The sequence below is a fragment of the Bombus fervidus genome, chromosome 1 (assembly GCF_041682495.2).
Source record: "Bombus fervidus isolate BK054 chromosome 1, iyBomFerv1, whole genome shotgun sequence".
Classification (NCBI taxonomy): Eukaryota; Metazoa; Arthropoda; class Insecta; order Hymenoptera; family Apidae; genus Bombus; species Bombus fervidus.
The window spans coordinates 6,942,910-6,970,474 of record NC_091517.1 but is presented as its reverse complement, the minus strand read 5'-3'; the positions used below and the strand labels follow the sequence as shown (position 1 = coordinate 6,970,474).

Here is a 27,565-nt window from a genome sequence, read left to right as displayed (position 1 = left end):
ATCAGCAATTAAAGATGATTTAACGATGGCTTTGAAAGTTTCGTGACGTAATAATTGAATACTCATTTTGAGAAACTGTTTTCTGTTAACTATAGTGACACGTTTCCCAGCTAATTCACCATCACTGTCTTCATCAGTATATTTACAACACGATGACGACGAACGACAGCCTAACTGTACTGCACGGTCTTTTTGCCTGTCAGTAGCTTCATTATCTTTGTACAGAAAGCCCGTGTAGTGAACGTTTCTCTAACCAGCACGCGTACAATTTATTCCAACATAGTAGGCGAGCCTTCGTCAGTATATTTATAATTCACATTTAATCAAAATCTAAATTCCTAGATTTACTATACAATGACCTTATCAAGAGATAGTTTCATCTTTCGTGATCCGAGCAGAGAAAATTCGTTTGGCCAAGGTTTCATCAATTTTTACGTGTTCAGTTCATTTAGTTTATTACACGGTTCCTCGCACTTATCATTGTTTTCGTTAGTGTATTTATACTTTAGTCTCTGATAAAAAAATAGCGATTTGAATTTACAACGCGATCTCTTTCACCATAGATAGATACATGTTCCCTTTACAGAGAATTCGTTTAGCGAAGAATTTATTTTTATGTATGATGATTTTTACTCGATATTCCATATTCAATTTATTACACGCTTTACGGGTCGTTGGTATACTTACAGTTGACCTCACAATCAGCAAATAGAATCTTTATTTTCCCATGCAATTCTATTATCAACCAATCGATTCGTAATCGTTTATTCGTTTTATATGCGTAGTAAAATTGAACGAAAACGGAAGGACAAACAAATAATATGAAACGTATATGGAATAGCTTAAAAGAATGATCTCTGCTATAGTGATATAGAAAATATATTTTAATGAATGTTTTGTAAACCTTGATACGTATGTTTATAAATATTTGGAAAGTCTATGTTACCTGTGAAAGAAATTCTCGTGTGATTCAAAGTTAGTGTTAGTATCAGTGAATTGAAAGTATTGATTCTCAGAATTAGTATTACATATTTATTATATGTACATGTGTATGGTTTATATGTGTACAGTGAATATCGGTACTACAGCCTTGACTTTTCTGTAATTTACAATTAATCGAGGAAACGAGTTTTTTATTCAACCATTTATGTCACGTAACATACAGTGACTCACGAAATATGTATGTGAACACTTATAAGAATTTTTTATGATTATATTGTATGTAGGTATATAGAAGTTAGAAGATATGTACTGCGAATGTATTTAGTAAAAAATTAGTACACAACATGAATAGTCATTCTAAACATGTAATATACAGTGCTAATCAAATTTCAACATAATACATAATATATTGATAAAAGATTTTTATAAGTATCAGAATATTTTTGATTAAAGAGAATTAGTTTAATTTCATTTAACTTGTAGCAAAATAATTATTATAACGTGTTAGTGTATAGTGTACAGGATTAATTAATTATTAATTAATTTATTATTCATTTACGCACTTCTAATTATCTTTAAGATGGAAGAAAGTTATCGTGTTAAGGAAAAAAGGTGATCAGATTCATGAAGGATACATATAATCTGAATGGCCGGAATTTAACTGGAATTTTGTTCACTTCATATGACACCCACAGATCCATTTTATTCTATCGCAAGCTGTTATTCAACAGCACTTCATTCTATTGACACTGTTGTCGCAGTTCTTCCAGTTTCGCGATTGTTTTTTTCCCATCTCATAGTATTTTTACTCTTTCTCTCTTCCATGCTGCTGCTACGTTCTCTCATATCTTGTATATTTGCGTCCTCGATTGCTTTCCTCGCTTTTCGCCCTTTTTCTCTTTTCCTTCTTTTCTGTTCTCTCTCTCTCTCTCTCTCTCTCTCTCTCTCTCTCTCACCCTCTCCCTCTCTCCTGTTATCCATTGTGATTTTGCACGTCCTCGAAAAAGCTGTTGCTTGCTTTTTAAGGGTGGACAAAATGATAAAAATGGTAAGAGTTTCGTTTCATATTCTGTCTCCGATATTACAACATGTTGTTCAATCTGTGTCTTATTGATTCGTACTTACTACACTTAAGGCGTGCAATTTTTATCTTTAGTTTTCAAATTTTCATTTGATTTTCAATACATTTTATTTTCAAATTTCACATATCGCGATTGTTGGAAAAATTTCATAGACCTTTTATTGGTATGTCTATTATTTTTTATAATCTTGATAACTGTTATCTGATATATCTATGTACTGTTCTTTTTAATGGTTTAATAGCAAAGTGTCTTTCTTTTTCAAAAGTTAGTTAACATAGCAATATCTCGAATGTGTTATTATCTTAAAGTTAAAGTAAAGTTCTTAGTACATTACTACTTACTTCTTATTTCACTACTATTAATACTTTAATAATGGGATTGTTCGAGAAAACATTATTAATACATTTAGGCCATGTAAAAGTACACATGTACGTCTTTTGGATATTATCATTTAAACACTGGTTACATAAAAGTATCTCTTTTTATATAAAATTGTTGTATTTTGATCGGAAATTGAATACATTAGCAAAACTTGTTATAATATTAATATATCAATATAAAAGATGATAACGATGAGAGTATGTACATATATTTTTTCAATATTATTATCAAAATATTGTTTTACTACATTAATAGTAATATTATTCAAAGAGATATTATTCGAATGATAACCTTATTATCTCAAATTATCTTAAAATACGATATGATATTGCATAAAATGAAAAAAGAAATCAATTTATATTTTATATTTCATACATTTTTATGAAACCATAATTAGATACATGTAACGTCTGAATTGACATAACGTACATTCATTTATTCGCATCATAAAATTTTTAATATTTGAAGCAAAATTATTTCTATTATTTCCCTCATTTATTATCCTCTCTTTTCTCATTTCGTTTATTACGAAATAAATATCATACATACGAAAACAATTAATAATCGTCGTAATGCATGGGAACTTTACAGCCATACTGCATACATATGTATATACTCTAGCTCTGAGTAATGGGATTCTATGCTACGTTTTGCTAACATTATATCTTACTTGCTTGTTATTAGAAGCAACTGCGTATATATTATGTGATGTTACAACAGATAAGTGGTACACTGATATATAGAATGTTTCATTTATTTCGAATTCTTAAATATCTTATGTTATTTACTTCTATCAATGAAAAAATTGTATCAGGACAAAATTAGTTGATTCAAAATATTATGATATTTTAAGTTATATATGCAAAACAATATTCTTGTATTTATATTCTGTTTGTTTTTTATACGATAAGCTCTACAAAATTAAGATTAATATCATTTAAACTTAAACTAATTTTTATGCATTGTGAAGTAACTAACAAGCAACACTGTTTAATTGATAATGGCATAACACAGATTTTGTCATATTAATTAAAAGTATACTACTTATAAAAACTTGTAAAAATTTAAACAAGAAATTTTTATGATACTCAGTACACATTTCTAATAAGCGATACTCTCGTATGTTTGTTATTTTGACATAACTGTATTTCATATTTGTCATATATATTCAAAGGTAGCGCCAGAAGTTTTGATTCGGCGCCGAATTCTGTTACCATAACCTATCATAATGTAGTCACAACCACGGAATCATGATTGCGGTCATAGCCATAACAGCTATATCTATAATATAGGTCGTAACTCGCAAGTATGAAAAGTATCATTTTATCAAGATTAAACTATTTGAATATGTAAAAGTGTCAAGTGTCAACTTTTTTGTTATGTAGATTAAATATTATAATAATTCGTTCCGGCTGATAAGGCTTGAAAGTAATTCGAAAAATATTGTGTAAATTGTAAGAACATTGTGACATCGCATGAAAAAATAAAGATGCTACGTCGTAACCAAAAAGCGTTACTCTACTGTGAACTATTTGGACTTTCAGAGGAGGACGAATCACAGATTTTCGTAAAGTTCTTCAAATTTCACAAGTGTTATGATCTAATACCAACCAGCGCTAAATTAGTTGTTTTTGATACGCACCTCCTCGTCAAGAAGGCCTTCTTTGCTCTCGTCTACAATGGTAAGTTGCAAAATTATATATATTTGTATAGCATTTTAATGATCATTATTTCATTTCATTGCTCAAGATCAATTTTTTATTATGGGAAACATTTACATTTACTACATGATTTAATGCATTATTAAATATTTAACAAATTATTTTTGATATTTTTGTATTTATTACTGATAAAATTATTTATTTTATCGTATATTACATAAATAACTTTATATACAGGTGTGAGAGCTGCACCACTATGGGACAGTTCAAGACAAGAATTTGTTGGAATGCTAACTATAACAGACTTTATAAAAATCTTACAGATGTACTATACCAGCCCATCTGTAACAATGGATGAATTAGAAGAACATGAATTAGATACGTGGAGAAGTAAGTATTTTTTATCGATAGATGTTCTATAGATTATATATATGTTCAAAAATATAAATATTTGAAATTTTATCATTTTAGAAGTCTTGAAAGATCAAGTGCATCCATTAGTGAGCATTGGCCCAGATGCATCTTTATACGAGGCTATTAAAACTCTAATTCAAAATAGAATTCATCGTTTGCCTGTGATAGATCCAGATACTGGAAATGTTCTCTATATTTTGACACACAAACGAATCCTTAGGTTCCTCTTTCTTTATGTAAGTATGAAACAAGAAGAATTGTAAAATCAAAGAAACTACTTATCGGCATATATATCTTATTTGAATAATTCATTAACAGATACACGAGCTACCAAAACCATCTTTCACCAGTAAAACACTGAGGGATCTAAGGATAGGTACCTTTGAGAACATAGAAACAGCAACAGAAGAAACTAGCATAATTTTAGCTTTAAAGAAATTTGTTGAAAGGAGAGTTTCTGCATTACCAATTATTGACACTGAAGGAAAGTTGGTTAATATTTATTCAAAGTTTGATGTTATTGTAAGTGAGTTTTATAAGTCTCAAATACTATACTTTTATTTTTAGTAATATTACCTAATACGCTATTTTTGTATTTTCACAGAACTTAGCTGCAGAAAAAACATATAATAATTTAGATATTTCATTAAGAGAAGCAAATGAGCATCGTAATGAATGGTTTGAAGGAGTTCAAAGTTGTAAATTAGATGAAACCCTATTTACTATTATGGAGAGAATTGTTAGAGCAGAGGTATAATCTTCATATTTTTCATATTAAAAGAAAATGTTAGAAATGATTACTGATTGTTTATTGCGGTACATTTTAAATAGAACAGAGCTTATAATTATTTAATTTTGTAGTATAATGTACTATTTTATATGACTATGAATATATATAAATAAGTCATATAAAACTTTTTTAGGTCCATAGGTTAGTAGTGATTGATGATGATGATAAAGTGATCGGTATAATTTCTCTATCCGACTTACTCTTCTACCTCGTTCTTAGGCCTTGTGGTAAGAATATATTTTAATTTACATTTTGTCAAGACAAAAGTACACAGTATTAATATTATTAAGATTAAAAGGTATTAATAACGAACAAATACCAATGTTTAGGTGAAGATGGCAGTAGCAACAAAGATAGTTCTGTATCGTTAAGAGCACAGGATTCTGTATCAAAGGCTCCGAGTTCTGTGCAATCGGAGGCTTCCATTCCTGATGGTGAAGCAGAAGCTGAACAAGATACAGCTGAAGTAAACCAATCTGAAGAAGCACCCGCAACACCTAGTCCACCGCTGAGTCCTGCAGCATCAGATATTTCTGAACCTCAGTCAACTTTAGTAAATCAATCTCAAGAATCTGCGTGGCGGGAAGTAGCCGTATCAGGAGGAGATTGAACCAATATTATCTTAACATGCCATTAAGCATGAAATTGTGAATCAATTGTTTGACTATAACGTCAAACCGTTATAAGATAACGACAACAAGCAGTGTACGACTGAGCTTGTTTTTCGTCTGTTCTTAATGCTTGCGTGTACAATGCTTAAGAACTTAGGAAAAATATGCGAAAAATTTTTCTTCGCTCGTTCGATCAATTTACGTCACAAAACTAACTGTTATCTAAAATAATGTAATCATGTTGAACGTGTGAAAATAATGAAATGAATTTTACTGGACGCGACAAACGATAATGCGATGCTCTATGCTGTATAAAATAATTAAACTTAATTTTTTATGGTACAAATGCTACTCAGCGTAAACGTTCGAGCTTCTTGCCAGGAACGGTTGCTACGCCATTATCTACTCAGGGTATGATATTCTATACACCCTTTCTTCAATCGTACACTGGGAATGTTTCAATAGAATTTTCGAGGAAACAAATAGTGGTTTCTTGCATCCTTTAGATTTATGATGTTACTACGCTCCTAATACTGGTATCCTTGTATTTTATTTCAAATCAAAGATTATGAAGTAATTTACTTTACTCATATAGTATAGAAAAATGTGTAGAAGACATGAAACAGAATAGTCGTATGTCAAAGAGTGCTCCATAATTAATAAATATGGACCTCGTTTTTACAGAGGCCTTCCATGCTTTCTCCTGACAGGAACGAAATACAGTGTTAAGCAAACGTCTAAACATGTACATATATCCTGTATGCTTATCTATAAAAAAGCTTCTTATCCATGAACTGTCACGTTGGATGTCTGAATATTAGAAACTGATATGCATAATAAACGATTTTGTTTTAAACGATTGCACAGCATGTGATATTTTTAAAAAACAAAAAAAAAAAGAGAAAAATATGGTGCTTTTGATCTTGCATTAACTCTGATATAACGATAAAATGGAAGTAGTGTGCAGATAATGAATAACAAACAATAAAATACATACGTAGTAGATAAAACGTTCGAAATTAATTGTATTATCATCTAACTTCTACATGAGCTTCACAAAATATTTCACTACAGGAAAGCAATACTTGTTAAATTTATATGTTATTATTTCATGTACGGTTTTTAAGAAATAACATTTATGAAATGAATATACATTATTAAGTACTGAAAGGCCTACAAAATATGAAAAATAAGAACAATTCTACAACTAATATGCGTTGCCACGGGTATTTTAATTAATGTATAAAAATACTTGCAACACTTCGTTCGTTATTTATGAAACTATTTAATTACGAACATATTAGTCTTTTTAGACTTGTGTGTATATACATACATATAATTTTACCTAGTAGCGCTTCTTTTAAATACTTCTATGTTTGTATTTGCTTTATATGCAAGAAATTTTTATAAATTAACTAATATGTTTACGAATTTTCCTTTTGAAAAGAGAACATGTTAAAATTTTTACGATTTCTTACTAAATTCAATACATTATTAATCACTGACAAAGAGACAACTGGCATTCGAAAAGAAATACAGTAAATGAAAAATTTTGTAATTGTATTTTATGTTGTTGTTATTTTTTATATGTAAGTGATGATTAGTTAAAAGAAATTATTTCGTAAACTGCGAAAATTGGTTCTCGTAAATATTTATAAAATTAATAGTATCATACAAAGATTAAACAAGCACCAATATTGAACTGTACTTGAGAATTATATAAAATAGATACTCTACTCAATATTGTATATTGTTTAAATAACAAATTATAAAATGAGTGGCAGAAAGCATTCCTGTAAAAATGTTTTATTAAAAAAACACTGTTTCAGCTTGAAACAGACTTCATTCTACGCTTACTGCACGTAAGAAGAGGTGGAATTATAAATTATGCAGGATATCTGCATGTGTTACATTTATGTGGAAATCTGTATATAAGTGGCCTCTGTGCCAGGGAATATATTTTCCTTTTTGGCGCAAAGCTCCATTTCGTCTACAGAAATATAGATGAAAACTACCTACTTGAATCTTGAAGGGGACAGTGCCTGTAATTTAGTGAGTTTATTCCTAGGTACATTTACAAGGATAAGAACAAATATTCCATTTCAGATGAGAGCGCAGTCAGGATAAAGCAAATTTACGTTAGTATTAATTATCAAGAGGCGTAGCGAGGGGACAATGATTTTTGTACAGCTGAAATGATTGTAGCCGAATAAGATTTAGTGTGCTATAGCTGCGAATATTAATTCCTTTTAGTACAAAATACGTTTCAACTTTACAAGTTGTCACGTTCACTTTTTTTCTAGTTTTTAGACGTAAAGAAATCTACAGTAGCCTACTACATTCTGCAGCGCATCCGATTTCAATATTATTACATGTTGTAGCTGAAAGCATAAGTTAATGTAACGTTAACAGAAAACATTTTGTGTGAGAAGCCATTGAAGTCGGCATACGCTGCATTCATGAACCAAAACACTATAGACAAGGTATTAAGAATAAATTGTACAATAAAAAGAATTAATCGAATAATTAGACAGTACACTTAGTCGCGTCGCAGTACTGTATATCCAGGGCAAAAGCTATTAGCGTATTATTCATGTCCCTTGTACATGTAAGGTACAAATGAAAAAAAAAAAAAAAAAAAACGAATTGCTGAGTGACAAAATACATCGTAACTGAGACATTTTATTTCATTGTTTGTAATGATTTCTATGTGCCTTTACCCTATCTTTATATTATACTATACATATGTATTAACATCTTTAATATTTTCTATTTAATACAAATTTTTTAAAATTTTATAAGATGTTACATATATCAAACATATGAAAATATAAAAAGATTTTTATTATCACTCGTGAACAATACTAATAATTAATATTAGATACTGATAATACGTGATCACTATTATCTTACTTATAATTCTATTAACGAATTTGACTTCTTCATCTTCTTATACTGTCTTTTTGACAGTTCGTTTTTCCTTAGTTCATGTTTACGGGAGATCTGCGTATTAAAAAATAAAAAGAATATCATTTTTCTTCATTAACTGAAGTTTGTAAATCAATTAGAAAAGAAAAGAAATATAACAAATCACTTACAATTTCATTATCTAACCTTGAAGGATTTGCTTTCCTTCGCTTTTCTTCTATTGACCTATCTTCTTTGTTACTAATTACTGGCATTTTTTCAAATAACATATCATATTCTGAATCAGAATCTGAATTGCTTTGCACAGTTTGCTGTTTTCCTTGAAAATTCTTAGTGGATTTATTCTTACACTGTTGTGTATTTTCTTCATTAACTTCTTTATTCGTAGAAAATGAAAACTCTGAACGTAACAACATACATGATATTTTTGACGTTAAATATACCTGCAATATAAAACAATATATAATAAGTAGCAACTTGATTAAATTAAATACTATTTTTTAATATAACATTCTCCAATACTGAATTATTTTTACCTTTCTTAATAATTCTTTTGTATTAATATGATGTATTTGCAAAAATCTATCTAAACCAACACTGATAATGTAAGGTTCAATTTTACTGCAAGCTATTCCTGTTACAGCTCCAACTGATCCTTTATATTTATTTAATACTTTAGCTGGTTTTCTTAAGTCTATGAGATTCATTACACCTTTGCCAGAACCAACTATAATCTGCCTACAATTAGATAATCATTTTTTCATATTTATATATGATATCCATTAAAAAATATACATTACATTTTTTATGTATATTATATATAGATACCTTTTTTGTGGCACCACAGCTAAAGTTGTTAATGCTTCATTTTTTACTTCAACATTTATAACAGGTCTTCTTTGTGATTTTGGATCATATAAACGCACCTTAAAAGTTTCATTTTTGTACAATGAAAAAATGTTTACATAATGTAACAACTACATATTAGAATCATACATATATCAATCAAGATCTTACATATCCGTATTTACTAGTTGTAACAATTTCTTCTGTACCAGGAAGAAAATCTATATCAGAAATCCAGATAGGAACCCTTAACTGTAACCAATCAGGAGGTACATTTTTCTCTATAAATATTTGTGTTTGTTTTTCTATATCAAATAATTTTAATGCATGTTCTTGACCTCCAGTAGCTATTATTTGTTTATTTATTTTCGAATGACGCATTTTATCTAAATTTTTACCAGCATTTATTAAAAATCCATCATCTTCTTCAAATCGCCAGAGTTTTATTTCTCCTGATTGTACAGCAGACAAAATTGCTCTGTAAATAAAATCTCATATTAAAAATATACACCGCAATACTATTTGATATTTTTCAAAGTTATTTACTCATTATATCGAGATATGCCAGTAATTTTTCCTGCTCCAGTATTGCAAAAAAAGGAACATGTAAATGTTGAACAATTGGTATCATAAACTTTTATACTGTAAAATAAAAGAAATTATGATATTTGTATGAATAATAAATAAAATTTCAGTATAATTGATAAATTACTTATTATACATGACCTCCTAATGTCTTTTACACCACACGCAATTAAAATTTCTCTTTCCTCGTCATCACTCCAAGACATCGTCGTAACCTCATCGTTATCAGTTATAGTAATCAAATTCTGTATATTTTGTGATATACATTGTTTTTTATCTATTCTTACACCTGTCGATAAAATGCACAATTGAATTTTATATATTTCGTTCAGCTGCCATTATTATTAATACAATATTTCGTACATAAAATAAAAATGATCTTTTTAGGTTAGTGTATTCTCTTAACCTACTGTAGAACATTCGATTTTTCAAATTAAAGTAGATATAATGTTAAAATTAAGTATTTATAATTACCTTTGAAAATTCCAGATTTACCACCAACATAAATATCATAATTATCTTTTGTATTCATTTTCACTAAAAATAATTTTATAAATAATAAAATTCGATAGCAAGAATGAACATACAAGTATGTATAGGCTTCGAATAATAAGTATAAAGAGAGAAGCCTTTCCCGGAAGCGGGATCCGTGGTATATGGATCCGCATTGGTGATTGATTGTGAATGCGCAAGCGCAGTCTTATTTTTATACGGACTTCAAAAAAGAGCGAAAGTATCTCAATTCGATCAAGATATTGTTTTTCTTTCTTTTTATGTAAATGTACGATGAAAGCACCTCATATTTAAAAGATTGCAAACCCGTAACGTGCGTGAAAAAATCACCGCGAAATAATTTTGCGCCGGCACGAATCCGGGACATGACAACTTACTCTAAATAAATGGTGAAAAATTATGAAAAGTAGTTTAACTCAGTCATTGAGTATCGATCAATACGTATCGATAAAATTCAAATGTATCGGCATCACTAATACATAGGTCAGAAAACTCCTACGCTGGGGTTAGTTCCAGATTTGAGGACAGAAAGATTCTTGTATTGTCCATCGCACATAAGGCGCTAATGTTGAGTAGTTAAAACAATTTCAATAAAGTACCTTGTGGTAGAAGTAATCAAGTAAATTTTTTATAATTTTTATAATATTTTATGAGTAAGTATATATTATTTATTCATAAACAATTCTATGTATGGTTAAACTTCGTTTTAGGGGAAACAAAATTGTGGCCTTATATACTCTATTGTTTTCACTACTCTGCAGTAACGACGTTAGTGGCGGATTGGAGAAACACAAGTCACCGCATAATCGTAACATTTCCCACCGCGGGAGTTTCAAGACCAATCGTCCAATATGGCGCGATCGTGGGCACGATCATATAAACAAGTATCCATACATGCTAGGAAAACCGTACAAAAATTGACTCGTGTTCAGTCGTGAAAAATCAACATGAAAAGTCAACAAAATTCGCGCTCTTGCGAGACATACAGAGATGGATAAAGTATCCTAGTCTGAAATATTCATAGCATGTCACGCATACGCAAAACAAGAACTTTTTGTCTTCCATGCTGATTTTTCATAACTAGTCAAGACTCAATGTTCGGGCAGTTTTCCCTGGCATTGGTATACGAGTGTCGAGACCTGTTTAGATCGTCGTGTCCGTGGGCAATATGTATAGATTTCCTTTAAACATTTATGAAAAATGTTATTTAATAAATCGATTCATATATTAATAATAAGGTCATATTTTGCTACTTTATGATGTTGCAATAAACAACAAAATTCACCGTCTAAGTGGTTATCACGTTAATGAAAGTTATACAATACGCTTACAATACATAACTTTTGAATTAGTGCGAATGGATTCCCAAACTTGAAACTGCTATATTTTGTCTGTATTCATCGAGTACTACGTATCAAAAAATACGAAATAAATTAAAAAAGGAATGATTCTCAAAGGAAAAGTTTATTCAATTATAAAATTCTATTAATTAACGATGTTATAAATTAGAATCTCGGTTTATTTAATGCTGATGAAGCGATGGCAGGATAATATTTATTTACCACATTCATATAGTACATATAAATGTTATTGCTACAATAAAATATTTTTCTTTTGACCTATAATCTTTCATTTGATTTATAAATTATTCGCACGTACATATATAATTTATTTTAAATACCGTTTATTTTACAAAACAAAGAATATCACCAGTTTTATAATGAGAACGTTTGTAATATCAAGAACGCATATTTGAAACGCAGTGTTGTTCTGTACAGTTTCGTTTAACCAGTTTAAATATAAGTCTACTCGACAATATACGCCTGGCCAATTAGGACGAGCACAACCTTTTCCCCATGAAATTATTCCAATTTGCGTACCATTGCATAAAAGTGGACCACCACTATCACCCTGAAATATATTTCTTTTACGAAAAGGATACCTAGGTATAAAATAAATTTGAATTTAAATTGTTACAAACTTGACAAGCATCTCGTCCACCTTGTAATACACCTGCGCATAAATGCAACTTACTATCTACTCCTGAAACTGGACATTTTTCCGGTGGAATCAAAGGTAATTGGACACTACGAAGGTAGGTACCAGACCCTCTCTAAATAAAATTATTTGGCTGTACTAGAATATTTGTTATTCCTTATTAATGTAATAAAATCTTTTATTAACCCGTTCCCTGTAAGCATTCAAGTTCAAATTTAAAATCACGTTTTAAAATTCAAATTCAAAATCAAAATCATCTTTCTAAATTGAAATGCGTTACCACAAACAAGTTAGAAGTTCTTCTATTCTAGTCGATTTGTTACTCATTGTTGAGTTAGAGTTAGAATTATACCGTAGAGTCTATAGTCAGAAATGAAATTCGGAATATGAACAATAGGAAAAAGACATAGGAAGAAAGAAAGAATTATAAAATACAATACAATAAACAAATTAAGTAGAAAAACACAAAATAGGATAAGAGCATATGTAGAGAAGAAAATAAAATTGGAAGTAAACTTCATTTTTTTCTGTTCAAAGGATTAATGAAATTCAATTTTAGATTCCCACTATACGATCTATATTTACTCTGTATTCTTTCATGTACTCTATTCCATATTCATGCTTCAAGTGCATTGTGGATTTTCCACGCTTCGTACAATACAACTTTAAACAGAATGTCTCTACGCTTGTTAATCAATAAAACAATTTTTGTAGATGACAGTAAATAATTAGATGCGATTAACTACGTACATTGGATCCAGGAATGTGTCGTCCCCAGCCAGCCGCAGTGCAGGGGTCGGTGTACCTTTGGAAAATATCTGCGTCATAAGCAAGAGGAAGGGTGACGTATTTCACGTACGAGTTAATATGAAAGGGGTTCCGAAGCTGGATATAAAAATAAACACAACAATAGAATGAAAATGATATTTCTCATGAATTTCATCTCTTTGTATATTGTTTCATTTTTCCTTTTTCGTGTTGTTTTATTTCTTTCTTTATTCTCTATTTTTTATATATTTTATGAACTACTACAGAGAGCTTACTGAAGTTAAATATAAAAGAGAATTTTGAAAATACACTAATTTATATGAAAGAATTTTATTATTGAAGATATATATGAAAATGAAACAGTCATCGATCGAATAATCTACAATTAGTCGAAGATTTCGACTTGGATTCTTTTTCCTTTCTTCTTATTCTTTTCACAGAATTTCCAGCCGCCTGTAAAATTTATATACATATAAATACATATATATTTCTGCAGCTAAAAGCCGAAAAAAACACAAAACAAAATAAAACAAAAATCATCTGTAATAGCTCAAATTGGTTCCAAATTTTAACTTTATAACTTATTTTTTCTTTTCCTTCTAATCTTTTGCAATTTTTGTGTACATATATCTATATACAGCATTCTACACCTTTGAATCGGTGGAGTTTTGTCGAAAAAGTTGATTGCAAAATTAATCTTGAGCACGATCTTCAAGATTATTTTTTTTTTTTTTTTTATTGCGTCGAATAATTGGTTGTAAATGGATTTCATGGAAAATGATAAAAAAATGTTATTATTGCTGAAACCGATCTTAATTATGTGAGTTTTACATATTTAGTAAAGCATGTAATCGATATTATCATTTGTTTGTTTGCTGATGCATATTGATATTGCAATTATGCAAAAATCAAATGTTTCGATGCGTTTCGTAGTTCTAACGAGTAAAATATTATATGAGAATGTAGAAAAGTCCAATTCTGATGTAATTCCCGGAGTATCCAGCGACAATAGTTTCTTCTACCAGCGCGGACGTTATTCCAGAATATCTGTAGTCTTTTTTCTTATTTATCTTCTTAAAATTAATTATAAATTAATGTGAATTATACAACGCGCTATATGTGAGATGCTGACGCGATGAGCGGTGCAACGTAAACCCATTACTGAGTATAAACGTGCAAGTGCAAGGCCTTATTCTTCCGTACGCCAATGCACAAGCGGTCGACTAACTTTCCTATAATTATTAACGGAGTTCAATATCGATACTCTATCTCCAAAACGTTGGTCTAATTATTGCGATTCCGGCCAATCAGGAACTTTTACCACCTTCTAAAGCGTGTAAGCCCTACTTTATACATGTATACACACAGTATAGTATATATACTACGCGTGTTCTGGCACAGTTTCCAAATGCTTCATCTATTGCATGAAGCATTTACCGGATATTTATATATCTTTGTACCATTATTGAGACTAAATATGAACGCTTGGAACAAAAGCCAGGTATAGACTGGAGAATGAACATTAACGAAGCATCGGACAAAGCAAAACAAGAAAAATAATTATAATGCGGAAACTCAACTTATGTATACCTGTTTTTCAGTGCTATAGTCTGCAGCAGTTTATTTATATCTCCAGAGTCCAGAATAATGTGCTGGTATAATATGAAAAGCATTGTTGTTAGATACTTGGAGAACTGCATCAGATTTGGATTTTTTAATATTCTTATATCTTATTTTACCCGTCAAGAATGTTCGACCGTTCGCGGAGAGACGTGATCGCGAGGAAGCGCATCAATGAGAGTCGTAAATTCACGTTACGATTATGCTACCGACGCCACGAAATGATCGATCCGCTATTTCGGTTAGGATAATAAAATTGGTTGAATTGAGTATGCATTGAGTGAACAGGTTACAATTTACAGTTTACTTCAATAACTTGTAGACAAGATAGATGTAAGTTAATAGAAAATAATTAAGATCTCGATTGATAGACAATAAGTTACTGAGCAGAGTAAGTATAGATGGTAACGGATCAAAAAATGTAGAACAACTGAACTTTTAGTGACGATGATGCTGCGGAGGAAAAGTTGTGATGGGTGGGTCTAAGGACACGAGATAAGCTGATTCATTAAGAGCAAGTTTTCGTTAGGAAATTGAGGGAAATAGACGTCTGTGTTAATTGGTTAATCTACCAGGTTGGTGGATGAAGAGGGGTACAAACCGCCGCTGAGAGAAAGTTGCTAGCGGGAAGTATCATACGCGAGAAAACCCAGATTTCCCGTATCTTCCCGGAATAGACAATAAATTTAAGAAACAATTGAAGTAAAAAGATATTGGTTCGGTCTGAAGGACCTTAACAAGAAAAATCCTAAGATTTGTCGTGGGCCCTTAAGACTATTGAGAGTACGCAATAAGGAAGTGCCGACAGTTCCTTTTCGACTGCCGAATCGTGTAGACGTGTGTCTAGTACTCAGTGAAGTTCACAATAAGTGACAATCCTCCGTCGAAAGTGAGTTGAAGCAGAAATAAACCAAATGTTTTCTGAACTTACTCGTGGAAAATCCAACACTTCTAATCTCTAATCCAAATCATAGCCTCTCGACTAGTTATTTCAATTTGAATTAACTAGCTCGAAGATGGCCCAAGTAACCAGATCAGGCCCTCACGAACAAAACTACAACCGCACCGTTCTACCTCATCTGTGACAAAAGGATAATATATCCCACCTTTCAAACCACACCAACAGCATCAAAAAACGTAAACTTGATTCAGTCAAAAAAAATGTAAACGCTAGTCAGAACGTACGGTCAACAAGTCACATTACCACTTACAACAGATTAGCAATATTAGAACCTACAGACAATTCTATGGACGTAGTTTCCCACCAATTTTCATTGATGATGTTATGGACATTCAAACAATGATGACTCCTACAGAAAACTAACAAAGTTACTAAAAACTCTGAACGCAAACTTCCACACATATCAACTGAAACAAGAAAGACATTTTAGTGTGGTGCTACGCAACATCCACCACTCAGCTAACTTAGATGAACTGAAACTTGAACTCTTAAATCATGGCCATGAAGTAACCAACATTAGCAATGTAAGACATAGAATCACAAAAAACCCGCTATTCTTATTCTTTATTGACCTATAGTAAAAACCAAATAACACAGAAGTCTATAATATCAATCGTTTAATGAATTCGGTAGTAAAAATTGAACCACCTTTTATAAAAAAAGAGATAGTTCAATGTAAAAGGTGCCAAAGATACGGCCACACGCAAAAATATTGCAACCATAACCACCGCTGCGTTGAATGTGCAGGTATTCACCCTACAGATCAGTGCACTAAATCTTCAGAAACCCCAGCGAAGTGCATCCTCTGTCAAGGAGAGCATCCTGCGAACTATAAAGGTTGCACAGCCTACAAGACCTTGTATAAAAATAAGTACTCCAAATCCAGAGTTAAGGACCTAACCAACCAAGTACTTAAACCAAACAAAATTTATTACTCCTTCAATCTCTTATGCACAGGTAGTTCAAGGAAATCAAGCAGGCCGAAAATCTATAGTGCTCAATCACAGTGTTTCCACTTCATAAAACACGGATAACTTCAATAGGCTTGAAAAATTAATCGTGAAACAAACAGAGCAAATTAATAACTTGCTATCATTGCTTACAATCATCGTGGACAAATTAACACGCTCCGACGTAAAATAAAACCAATACGCATAGCTCTTTGGAATGTTAACGATCTAGCTCAGCATAAATACGAACTAGAACACTTCCTAAAACAACAACAAATCGACATAATGCTCATATCTGAAACTTATTTCACCAATAAAAATTATCTGACAATAAATGGTTATAACTTTTATCATACCCAACATCCCAGTGGTAAGACCCATGGCGACACCGGAATTATCACCAAGACCAGCATAAAACACTATGAGTTTCCATCATTCCAAAAGGACTACCTCCAAGCCACAAACAAGATGCTAACGAAACGACTTCTTCCACTCTTAGAGGAGTTGAAAACAATGCCGGATCATCAATTCGGCTTTCAGAAGCAACATTCTACGATAGAGCAAATTCATCGTCTAACACATAAAATCACCCAAGAATTAGAAAAGAAAAAATATTGCACTGCGGTATTTCTAGACATTCAACAGGCATTCGACAAAGTATGGTATGAACGACTTTTGTTCAAACTAAAGAAAATCCTACCACACACCTACTACTCCATCCTAAAATCCTACCTAACCAATAGACAATTCATGGTAAAACAATTAGACGCTATAACCTCAACATTTCCAATAGAAGCTGGCATACCCCAAGGCAGTGTCCTCGGACCCCTGCTGTTCAACATCTACACTGTAGATTTATCAACTTCGACAGAGATAACCATAGCGACATTTTCTGGCGATACAACCTTATTAGCCTCGCACTCAGACCCGAAAATTGCCTTCTCTATTCTCCAGCGAGGTCTCGACTCTATGGAAGAATAGTTCCACAAAGGGCGCTTCAAAGTCAATGAAAGCAAATCCAATCAAATAACTTTCACGCTGCGAAAACAATCCTGCCCGTAAGTGACCATAAATAATATTCTAATTCCAAACAAAGATACAGTCAGATATCTGGGCATGATTCTAGACAGAAGAATGACATGGAAACGTCACATCGTAGATAAATCCAAAGAACTGAAAACAAAACTAAAAAATTCTACTGGCTCATTGCCAGACGCTCCAACTTAAACATGCAAAGTAAAATAATGCTTGTACCTATGGGATCCAACTATGGGGAACAGCAAGTAATTCTAACATAGAAATTCTACAACGATTCCAATCTAAAACCTTAAGATTCCTAATAGATGCACCTTGGTACGTCACCAACGAAACAATACATCATGACCTTAAGATATCCATATTCAAAGAAGAAATATTGAAATTCAACAATAGAGATAGCACAAGAGTTAACAACCACTAAAACCCTCTAATTACTCATCTACTCGACACGTCGGAACAGATCCGCAGGCTAAATCAAACATACTATAAACACTTATTAATCATGTCATAGTACCACGCCAGATAAATTTACTTAAAATCCTCTACGAGAATTGATTGTAAATTAAACGCAAATAAAAAAAAAAAAAAATCTGACTGCCATCTTGTCTGCGGCGTGGGGTCGGGTTTGTGTAGAGTTACCGGACATAACAAAGAGTATGAAACGCTTCAAAACATTTTGATTTTCTTGTGGTTGCAATATCAATGTGCGTTAGCAAACAGACAAATGATAACATACTTTACTGAAAATATAAAACTTACGTAATTAAAATCGGTTTTGATAATAATAACGTCCTTTTACCACTTTACACGAGAACAGTTCATTTGCAATCCATGATTCCTTTTAGACTTTCGTTCCTCGCAATGAGTACTATATTGCGCGATAAAAAAAGTTTGGAAACCATGCTCGAGGTCAATCTTGCAGTCAACTTTTTTAACAATCTTCATCTTGAATCTCCATCGATCCAAAAGTGCAGAATGCATTTACAGTAACCAAGACCAAATATTTCTTTACATCTATATATGTTCTTTATTGAATTTCAATCAAAATATTCTCAGAGTTGAACATGAAAGGAAACGAAAAATAGTCATCGGTTATATCTACGTATATTTAGAGCGTAAATACATATGTAAGTACATAGATATATACATATATACGAATGTATGTATGTATATACATATAGTTGGTTCAGGATATTTCATATTAACTTCAACCTCTCTTCTTTTTCTCTCTTTTTTTTCCATTTCTTTCATTTATTTTATTTGTTTTCACACAGAGTTTATATATACACATAATAATCACCCTGAACAATCCAATATCGTGATGCATGTTCGAGAATCTAAAGTTCGTGTGCGGTAATATTCTGTCTATCAATTCCATCTGTATGGAACTCCAGCTTGGAAAGTACACATAAGTGGCTCCGGCGATCGCGTAAAATCGACGTGGACTTTCAGCTATCCAATTGCCGTCGAACGTCGGTCTATACGAATGATTTAATCGAATCAGTTCTAAGTTGCACATCATATTCTTATATTGTTTGCTCTTTTCATTCAATTACATCTTTTCCTTTCTTTTCTACCTAACGCACACATAAGAACTTTCGCGTAGAACAATAACAATAGATCAAGTAATTTTGTAGGATCATCACGGGCGGCCACTGATTCCTTGTTTCCAAAGTGGAGAGAAAGCTGATTTCACACGGAAAGATAATAAACGCTTTTCGAAATTTGATGGAAAATTGATGAGTCGATTACAAAGATAGTGACGAATGATTAGTGCACTTACATTGTCAGTTTCCGTTTCTTTTCTTTCTTGTTTTTGCGATTTTTGTCTTTTCTTTTGTTCTAAGTTTGGGTTGTTAAACGTTAATAAGATCTATATAACGCTGCTAACCCTTTCACTGCTATGGTCGCTACTGTCGTTGGTACACATTACTACGTATGCTGATCGGTGTAAAATAGTACCATGAAAAAGTAAATTTTGTGTGAATCTTGAAATCTTTGGTTATTAATTATCAGTCCGTTAGTTGAATTATTTGCAATTTAACCCTTGAAAGCTGTCATCGAAAGAAATCACGTTAATATTGTAGTACCATAGGTGAAGTTTTACACCAATATACTATATATATGTATGTATGTACATACTTTTCATTTTACAAATCAGTAAAGTCAAACGAATGCAATTAAATATTTTATTATTATTTGGTATTAGACGAAAAGTAGAAAAGTCGTTTGCAGTGTGGAAGTTAGCAATTATTACAGAACAATAATATTAAGTGATATTCACATAATAACCTTTAAGGGTTAATATTAATTCATAACTTACGAATTTTTTATTTCACTGCTGAATCGATACGTATTTTAAAGTGCTCCTGTTTCTTATTAGCTATAATACATATGTGTATTTTCATCAGGAACTGATTGTATTGAATTTTTGTACAAGTACTTATTAAATTGTAAAGTGGCTTTTCAATGAAAAAGAAATATTTCTTAATCGAAGGTAATCTAACTCAGTTAACAGTTTAATGGTCGAGTAATTAATTATTTGATTCGTAAGTGCAGTTTCATCGATTTTCTGTTCAAATTGGATTTTTAACAATGTTTCTGCTATAGACTCATTCAAAACATAGACATTCTACTTAGATTAGATTGTACATTTAGCGATCTAAAGGTTAACAATCGCAGCAGTTCGCAACGCAGTCGCAAAGGTTAACAAAACATCGATCTAATGGTAAAATTGACTTTGCTACAGCTAGTTCAATTGGCTGATCAATGCTATTTGTCCCGTTATAGATGTTATCATTTATATACTGTGATTTATCTTTTGATTTAATTATGTATTTCATTTCTTTCCAAACATATCTATAATACGAATATATGTATATTGTATATATATGCAACGTTAGACTTCAACGGATTAACTTTAACGGTATTGCTGACTTATATGCAATAAAACAAAGAACGTTTGCAGTCTTCAAATATTAATAATTAATGATTAATACTAATAAGCAGAAACTGCATTAAATTGCAAAAGTAAAGAAGTAAACGAAAGACAACAAAGTAATAATCGAAATTCATAATTAAACAGCCTGAAAATAAGTAATGTAACTGAAATCTACCTTCAACTACTCTGGTCACCTATAGCTAGATACTATAACCGATACTAGGAAGGGAACAAGCTCTTATTTTTGAGAAATAAACCGTAGATTATGAAATTTTGTAAAGAACCAAATACATACCTAATATTATATTGGATATAACAATCAATAATTTTGAAATAATTATAAGAATGAAAAAAGTACATACTTAATTCTAAAGTCGAGCAAAAGGATAATTTCGATAATGCGATATAAAGGCGCTAAAAATTCATATTCAATTATTTCCAATAATGAACTTCTTCATTTTTCAGTACGAAACCTATAGAATAGGTAGAATAGGCCTTTATCTTCCACTAAATATTTCAATATTGAAGCTGTCCCTTATTGTTGCAAATCCTTCAATTATCCATAATAATCCATCCAAACTATATATATATAATGATAAAACTAAAACGATAAAATCTTTCATTCATAGATTTTCCATAGATTTTCTATAAATTTTTAACTCATTCTTTTCATCTGATACTCGATCAGATATAAAAGACACGGATAAGTTATAAATAGCCTTGAATCAGTTAATTTTAAACGAGCTATAGAAGATCTCTGATATCCTTAAAATTAACGTGTCGTATCTGTTACATTTGGAGATCTTAAAAGCAGCATACGTATCTATAATAGCAATGAAAGCGCTACGAGCGAAGAATGCTCTATGACCGTAAAATGGTAGCATAAAGATACGCGAGAGATATTATAATAAATCCTCTTCTTCTACCCATGTCTCATCTATCTATGGTTTTAATAAAAAAATAACTATTGACAGCATTTATCATGCCTTTGGTTTTGATAAATTGTTATAACTAATCTTTATAAAATCGTCGGTACGTCGAGCTCTGAAAGGAAATCGATTCTACGTTCTCGTTTCTATGGCTTTCAGCAGGCTAACTTTACCTTTACATATCTATACAAGTACATTGTACATATACAAGATGTACAATGTAACATTGCGTGATCAAAGAATATGAAAGAAACTAGGTGTTTTACAATCGAGCGTGTTTTCATAAATGGAATTTCATTAATACGAAGATCATAATACGTAGAAGTCGATTTTATATGTTAAAAAGCAAGATAGCGTTACTTAGATACTTAGATAATTACTGGATACATAAGGTTGGAACTACTGCTTACGTGGTTTAGGTATATTGGATTGTAATATACGCATGCCGTAGATGTATAATTTATATTTTGCGAATAAAGTCTATTTTTTATATAGTTCTATATTTTTATAGTGTTTCTCGATATAAAGAGTAATTTATAAATTTAAAGGCGATTATCATTAATTAATGTTCTTGCCATTTATTACAGTGGTAGAACATATATTTCATAGTATCCGTTGTTGAAATGATTTTGAAGATAAAGTTTTCTGCAGTAATTTTTTTCATCATATAAATAATAACAATATATATATTTATATATATTATATATAGTATATATAGTATATATATAGTATATATAATAACAATATAATAATATATGAATATTATTTAAAATATAAATGTATATATCGTAACAATATAAATAATAACAAATAATTTGTTTCCATTAATTAAAATTTATTATTTTGAAACATCCGACAAAACGGAAGTTTTATCATTTTCTTTGCTTTCTTCATTCAGTTCCAAATATTTAAATAATTGTTTCGCATCAGCTTGTAGATACATCTAAATAGTACAACTATACACCAGAAAAATATGAATATATCAGATCTTTTGTTTTTTACAATTATGTACATATATATTTACACTTAAAAATATACAAGCGTTTTTGATAATATTATGTTTTTCTCTTATCGAGATAGAAACAAGCAATATTAATTGACTATTTTTCAGTATTAAAAAGGAAGAAACATAGAGGCTTGAATTATTTAAATATACTTGAAAACTGAAAAACATTCTAGATAGAATGTTTTAATTAAAGAGAGCATTAATAGCGTACAAGTTGTTATGGGTACTCACTAATAAATTGTAAAGAATAATATTCTGAAATCTACAAAATAAATCTAAACTCTTTAAGTAATATAATATTATAGATATGTATATAATTGTAATTCGTTAACGAGAAATTCTTTTGGTTTCATTAATGAAATATTTTTAAATATCTTAGCGTAAAGTTAAACAAAAAGACATTTCATATGTTACAATTCAATATACAAATTTCCCAATTCATCTTTTTTTCACTACTAGCTCAAGAAGTACGATTAGAAAAAGTCTTTAGCCTTGACTATCAGCAATTCCCCCGCTATTCTTTCTACGATCAATTAAATGATTGAAAATTAGTCCCTAATTATCCTTAGAAACTTATAAATATTCTCGGTGTATGAGCGGTATATGTATAGCGTGTATTCATTTATCATGTACTCACTTTTCAAAGCACCAGTGAGAATTCGTTGAATCGTCAAAAACATTGCAACATTTCACTAATCGAATATTTTTATTAATCTGTTGGTTAAGATATCCAGTACTGGCGATACTTTGCTACCATTTTAGGGATAAGAGCCATAGACTGTATACATACCTACATATGTATGTGTCGCAGTCTTACAATTAGAACGCACCTGACCATGCAATGAGCGGCGGACAAAATGAATCTCGGTGCTATGTAAGTACCTCCGCAGACATGACTAAAGTGTCGCCGTTGGACCGAGACCTATGAGAAATTGACATTGAAAATTCGGTTTCGTCATCAGCGAACCTTTACTTCTTACCGATAGAACCCGGATACTTACAATGTACACTCTAATCGTCTCCGAAGAAATTCCTTATCCTAACGTACATTTATGCATTTATAAGAAATTTGAAGATGCAAAATGCACTAAATGCACATAATATGCAGAAATATATAAAATATCCAAAGCATAGAATATTTTCTAGAATATTTAACAGGTAAAACAATTTCTTACTCATGTCCCATTTTTTTAATTATATTCGTAAAAGTATAAACTTGCATAAATATTAAACATCCACAATTCTTTTATTAGGTTGTTCGAAATGTTCGCAATATCATAACACGATATAAGTCAAGATTTTAGGAATTCCGATTTAATCAGCTCTTACAAATATTGTTCCATTAGTTCCGTAGTTAACGACGCTATGTCTTTATTCTTTGTCTGAATACACTTATATCATTTAAAGAATGAAATAAATATTAGGACAATAAATGTAGAACACTATGTTGTGGAAAATGACAATGGATTAACTTACACCAATATAATTCTCAGCCTTCCAATAGATAGATATTAATACTCTGTTATATAGTATGTATATATTTGATAAAATTCTTTATCGAAGAGAAAAATCCTGCATTCATCGATATATCGATCAAGAAGAGGCAAAATATATTAGACTTTAGTTGAAAACATATATTCACCAAATATAGCACCATTCGCTTATCATATATTCTAGGCTTTAGAAAATTGCTTGATTTCCAAGAAACTGAATTCTCTATAAACCTAAAAATATTACTTGGAGCAACTATATTTAGAATAAACGGAAAATAAAACGACGGGTATACATGCAACCTAATAAAATAACATTCCATAATAATCCTATAAGAACAGATTGTCATGAAACTTTTTTGAAATTTTGCTATCGACTTCACGAACAATTTATATAATATAATAGAAAATTCAAAGAAATACTGCTCTTAACCGATCATTAAATGTAGTAGTTAAAGAGAAACATTTAGAAAATATAGTCAATTAGAAATAGTTTTTTAACAAGAACAGGTTACAGTAAAAAGCATCGAACCTCAGCTAGAAAATAAGTTAATTCGGAGGAATTAAGGACACCTGAACGTTTATTTTATAATATTATTGAACCTGAACCATTTATTTTAGTTTTCATAAAAATTTTCAATACGTCGTAACTTGAAAGAATTCATTATCGAAAGAACGAAAAGCCTTCTTGAAAAATAATCGAGGCCACTCAGTAGATAGTAAAATGTCATATAAAACAGAATAGTAAATAAACATTCAACAAAATGCTAATTACTTTTTTTTGATTACTTTTTTTATGCATCTCGCTATCAATTTTCGAACAACCTATGACTTTCAGAACTAATCGAAGAAATGTTTGCTACAGAGACGAATGAAAATGAGAGATATAATAAATAATTTAGGTGCGTATACTATATCTATTAAAGTGAGAAAAACCCTATTATTAATAAATTGCAAACTTTTATGCATTCATAGGAAATGTGAAGATACAAAAATACGTAGAATGCACATGACGCGTAAATATATATAAATTTATAATATTTAGTAAATAAAACAACTCTGCACATAGATTCTACCTCTTTAATTATATTCATAAAAATATATATTTGCACAAGTATCTGCGGTCTAATTATATTATCAATATAATTGTACATAGGTCTGCAAATTAATCTTGAAAGAGATATTAGATCCGGTTATGGATGAAGATTGTTTCGACGAGAATTGGTACATTTAATTCGTAGGAAGAAACTCTAAACTCTGAACATTTTGAAATATTCTTTACCGACTTATCTCATCAGTGTTCATTTCAAGGCAGATTTTATTCTAGTTTTCTATTTAATATAATAAGTATTCCTCTACAAGTATATCTTCAACTTGGCCGAAGATTATGTATATTTTAGAATAGAATTGGGATTATTCTGGAAATTATAAATTTATATCGAATTTTGTTCTCGTTCCCAGGATTAATTTGGTCAGGGGCACCTATTATGTACATATGTAAGTCAATAAAACACTTTCTCTTTATTTATACAAATTGTAACTCTGATTAAGTATTCTTCTTGTCAATCTTCACGGATAAGATTGTTTCAAGATTAATTTGTACCTATATCGATAAAATACTTCTTACTTTCATACTGACTTTCTTACTTTTATATAGACACTATACGCCCCTAAATTATTATTTAACTCCCTTTTTCAGATCACCATTAGTATATTCTCCCTCCTACTTTTACCTTGATCAATTCCGTTAATAGGAAACAGTTTAAATACATACATATTTTCTACTATTTTCTATGAATTTTAATAAAATCGCGAGGAATAATAATTCTTACCATGTTATCGAGACATGAAAAGATTTCGTAAATAGATATTTTATTGGCGCCATTTTCTATCTGTATCTTTCCTATTTTTGTATTTTGGAGACGATTAGAGCATGACTCGCGTATCCGCAGTTTTAGATAATATTTAGGAATCTTCACGGGCGCATTTCACCTACGAGAAACGGATAATTTCTTATGCTCGTGATTTCTCCGCCGACTATCCTCACGGCTACTTTTCTCGCCGGACTGATCAACGCTTTATCATCGCTCGATGGAATCTCGTTCATGGTTACAATCAGTGCTTGGAAAGAAGACATCAATGTGAATAGCAACAAAATTTTCATCGTTTGTCAACGATATTCTATCGGCCTGAATTTGCCGGTTTCTTCGCTTTTGTTCGCTACTCATTGTCAACCGTCTTTTGTTTTCCATTTTGCGGCTTTCAGAGTGATAAATTAAGAAGTTAATAAAAAGTATGATTGATTTAGTTTCTGAAAAGCTGAAGCGCACAATACAAAATCTTTAGTTATACATCCACGGAAACGTTCTATTCTATCGGGTTGTTCGGAAAATTCATGACAAAATTTAAGAATTTCGGGGTACTAGTTATATATGCCTATGATATAGCCTGAGAAAATGTTTCTTTTTTTTAAATGATATTTTCATTACGAAACAACGCATAAATTGTACTATAATTTTACATATTCTCCGTAATCATCATATTTACGTATAATAAAATATTGCGACGTGATTAAATTAATTTTTAACATATAGTGCATAATGATAAAATTAATTTACGTAATTGTAAAATTACTCGTTACTTGGTAAGCTTTTTATCTTTAGATTCTTGGATTTCTGTGAATTATAAGTTAGATCAAGAAAGTTCTTCCAGATTTTTCGAATAGAAAAATTTTCGAGATTAATCCAAATAATGATATTTGAATAGTGAATATTGTGTGTGTGTGTGTGTGTGTATGTGTGTACTATATTATTGCTATATCTGTTATTTATTGAAATTATTTACTGATTCATCGTCAATTTGTATATTTTGGTCAAATTCAAAAAGTTTTACTATAAATTAACCAAAGTTTCCCAATGCTTACAATCAATATTTACATAGTGTATATTATGTGTTGTTTTACACATATTCGTTTGAACAAATTATAACTAACTAATCTTGATCTGTTTCAAATCTTTCGTGTTACTTTTTTAATAGGTGAGGCATTTTATATTGCAAGTAATATTTAAATCTCTTTAATTTAATATAACATTATAAATGCCCTGCAAATAG

The 27,565-nt window shown here is 30.7% G+C and overlaps 4 protein-coding genes across 4 annotated transcripts in view; 1 reads left to right on the top strand and 3 right to left on the bottom strand.

Annotated features, from left to right (window-relative positions):
* Snf4agamma (SNF4/AMP-activated protein kinase gamma subunit) overlaps positions 1–8,566 on the top strand; it is a 132,019-nt gene extending 123,453 nt beyond the window's left edge. Inside the window, exons 10-16 of the mRNA XM_072004953.1 lie at positions 3,950–4,087; positions 4,304–4,456; positions 4,538–4,716; positions 4,799–5,002; positions 5,085–5,231; positions 5,404–5,497; positions 5,600–8,566. Coding sequence (XP_071861054.1) covers positions 3,950–4,087; positions 4,304–4,456; positions 4,538–4,716; positions 4,799–5,002; positions 5,085–5,231; positions 5,404–5,497; positions 5,600–5,880 — 1,196 coding nt within the window. The 3' untranslated portion in view covers positions 5,881–8,566. The remainder of the gene's footprint in view (positions 1–3,949; positions 4,088–4,303; positions 4,457–4,537; positions 4,717–4,798; positions 5,003–5,084; positions 5,232–5,403; positions 5,498–5,599) is intronic.
* The window catches only part of Fws (Conserved oligomeric Golgi complex subunit 5 four way stop), a 221,738-nt gene that overhangs the window by 160,314 nt on the left and 33,859 nt on the right, over positions 1–27,565 (bottom strand). The gene's annotated exons all lie outside the window — the stretch shown is intronic.
* On the bottom strand, positions 8,528–11,015 carry L(2)k09848 (WD repeat domain 74 lethal (2) k09848). Its single transcript, XM_072011975.1, has 8 exons — positions 10,715–11,015; positions 10,382–10,529; positions 10,202–10,297; positions 9,827–10,133; positions 9,638–9,735; positions 9,346–9,547; positions 8,980–9,252; positions 8,528–8,884 (listed from the first exon to the last, which is right to left on the bottom strand). Exons 1-8 carry the CDS (start codon positions 10,770–10,772, stop codon positions 8,795–8,797), a joined length of 1,272 nt encoding a protein of 423 aa, XP_071868076.1. The 5' UTR covers positions 10,773–11,015; the 3' UTR covers positions 8,528–8,794.
* The window catches only part of LOC139998499 (cell adhesion molecule 1), a 60,726-nt gene continuing 45,695 nt past the window's right edge, over positions 12,535–27,565 (bottom strand). The window contains exon 6 of the mRNA XM_071999624.1: positions 12,535–12,664. Within this exon, the coding sequence (XP_071855725.1) occupies positions 12,660–12,664 (5 nt within the window). The 3' untranslated portion in view covers positions 12,535–12,659. The remainder of the gene's footprint in view (positions 12,665–27,565) is intronic.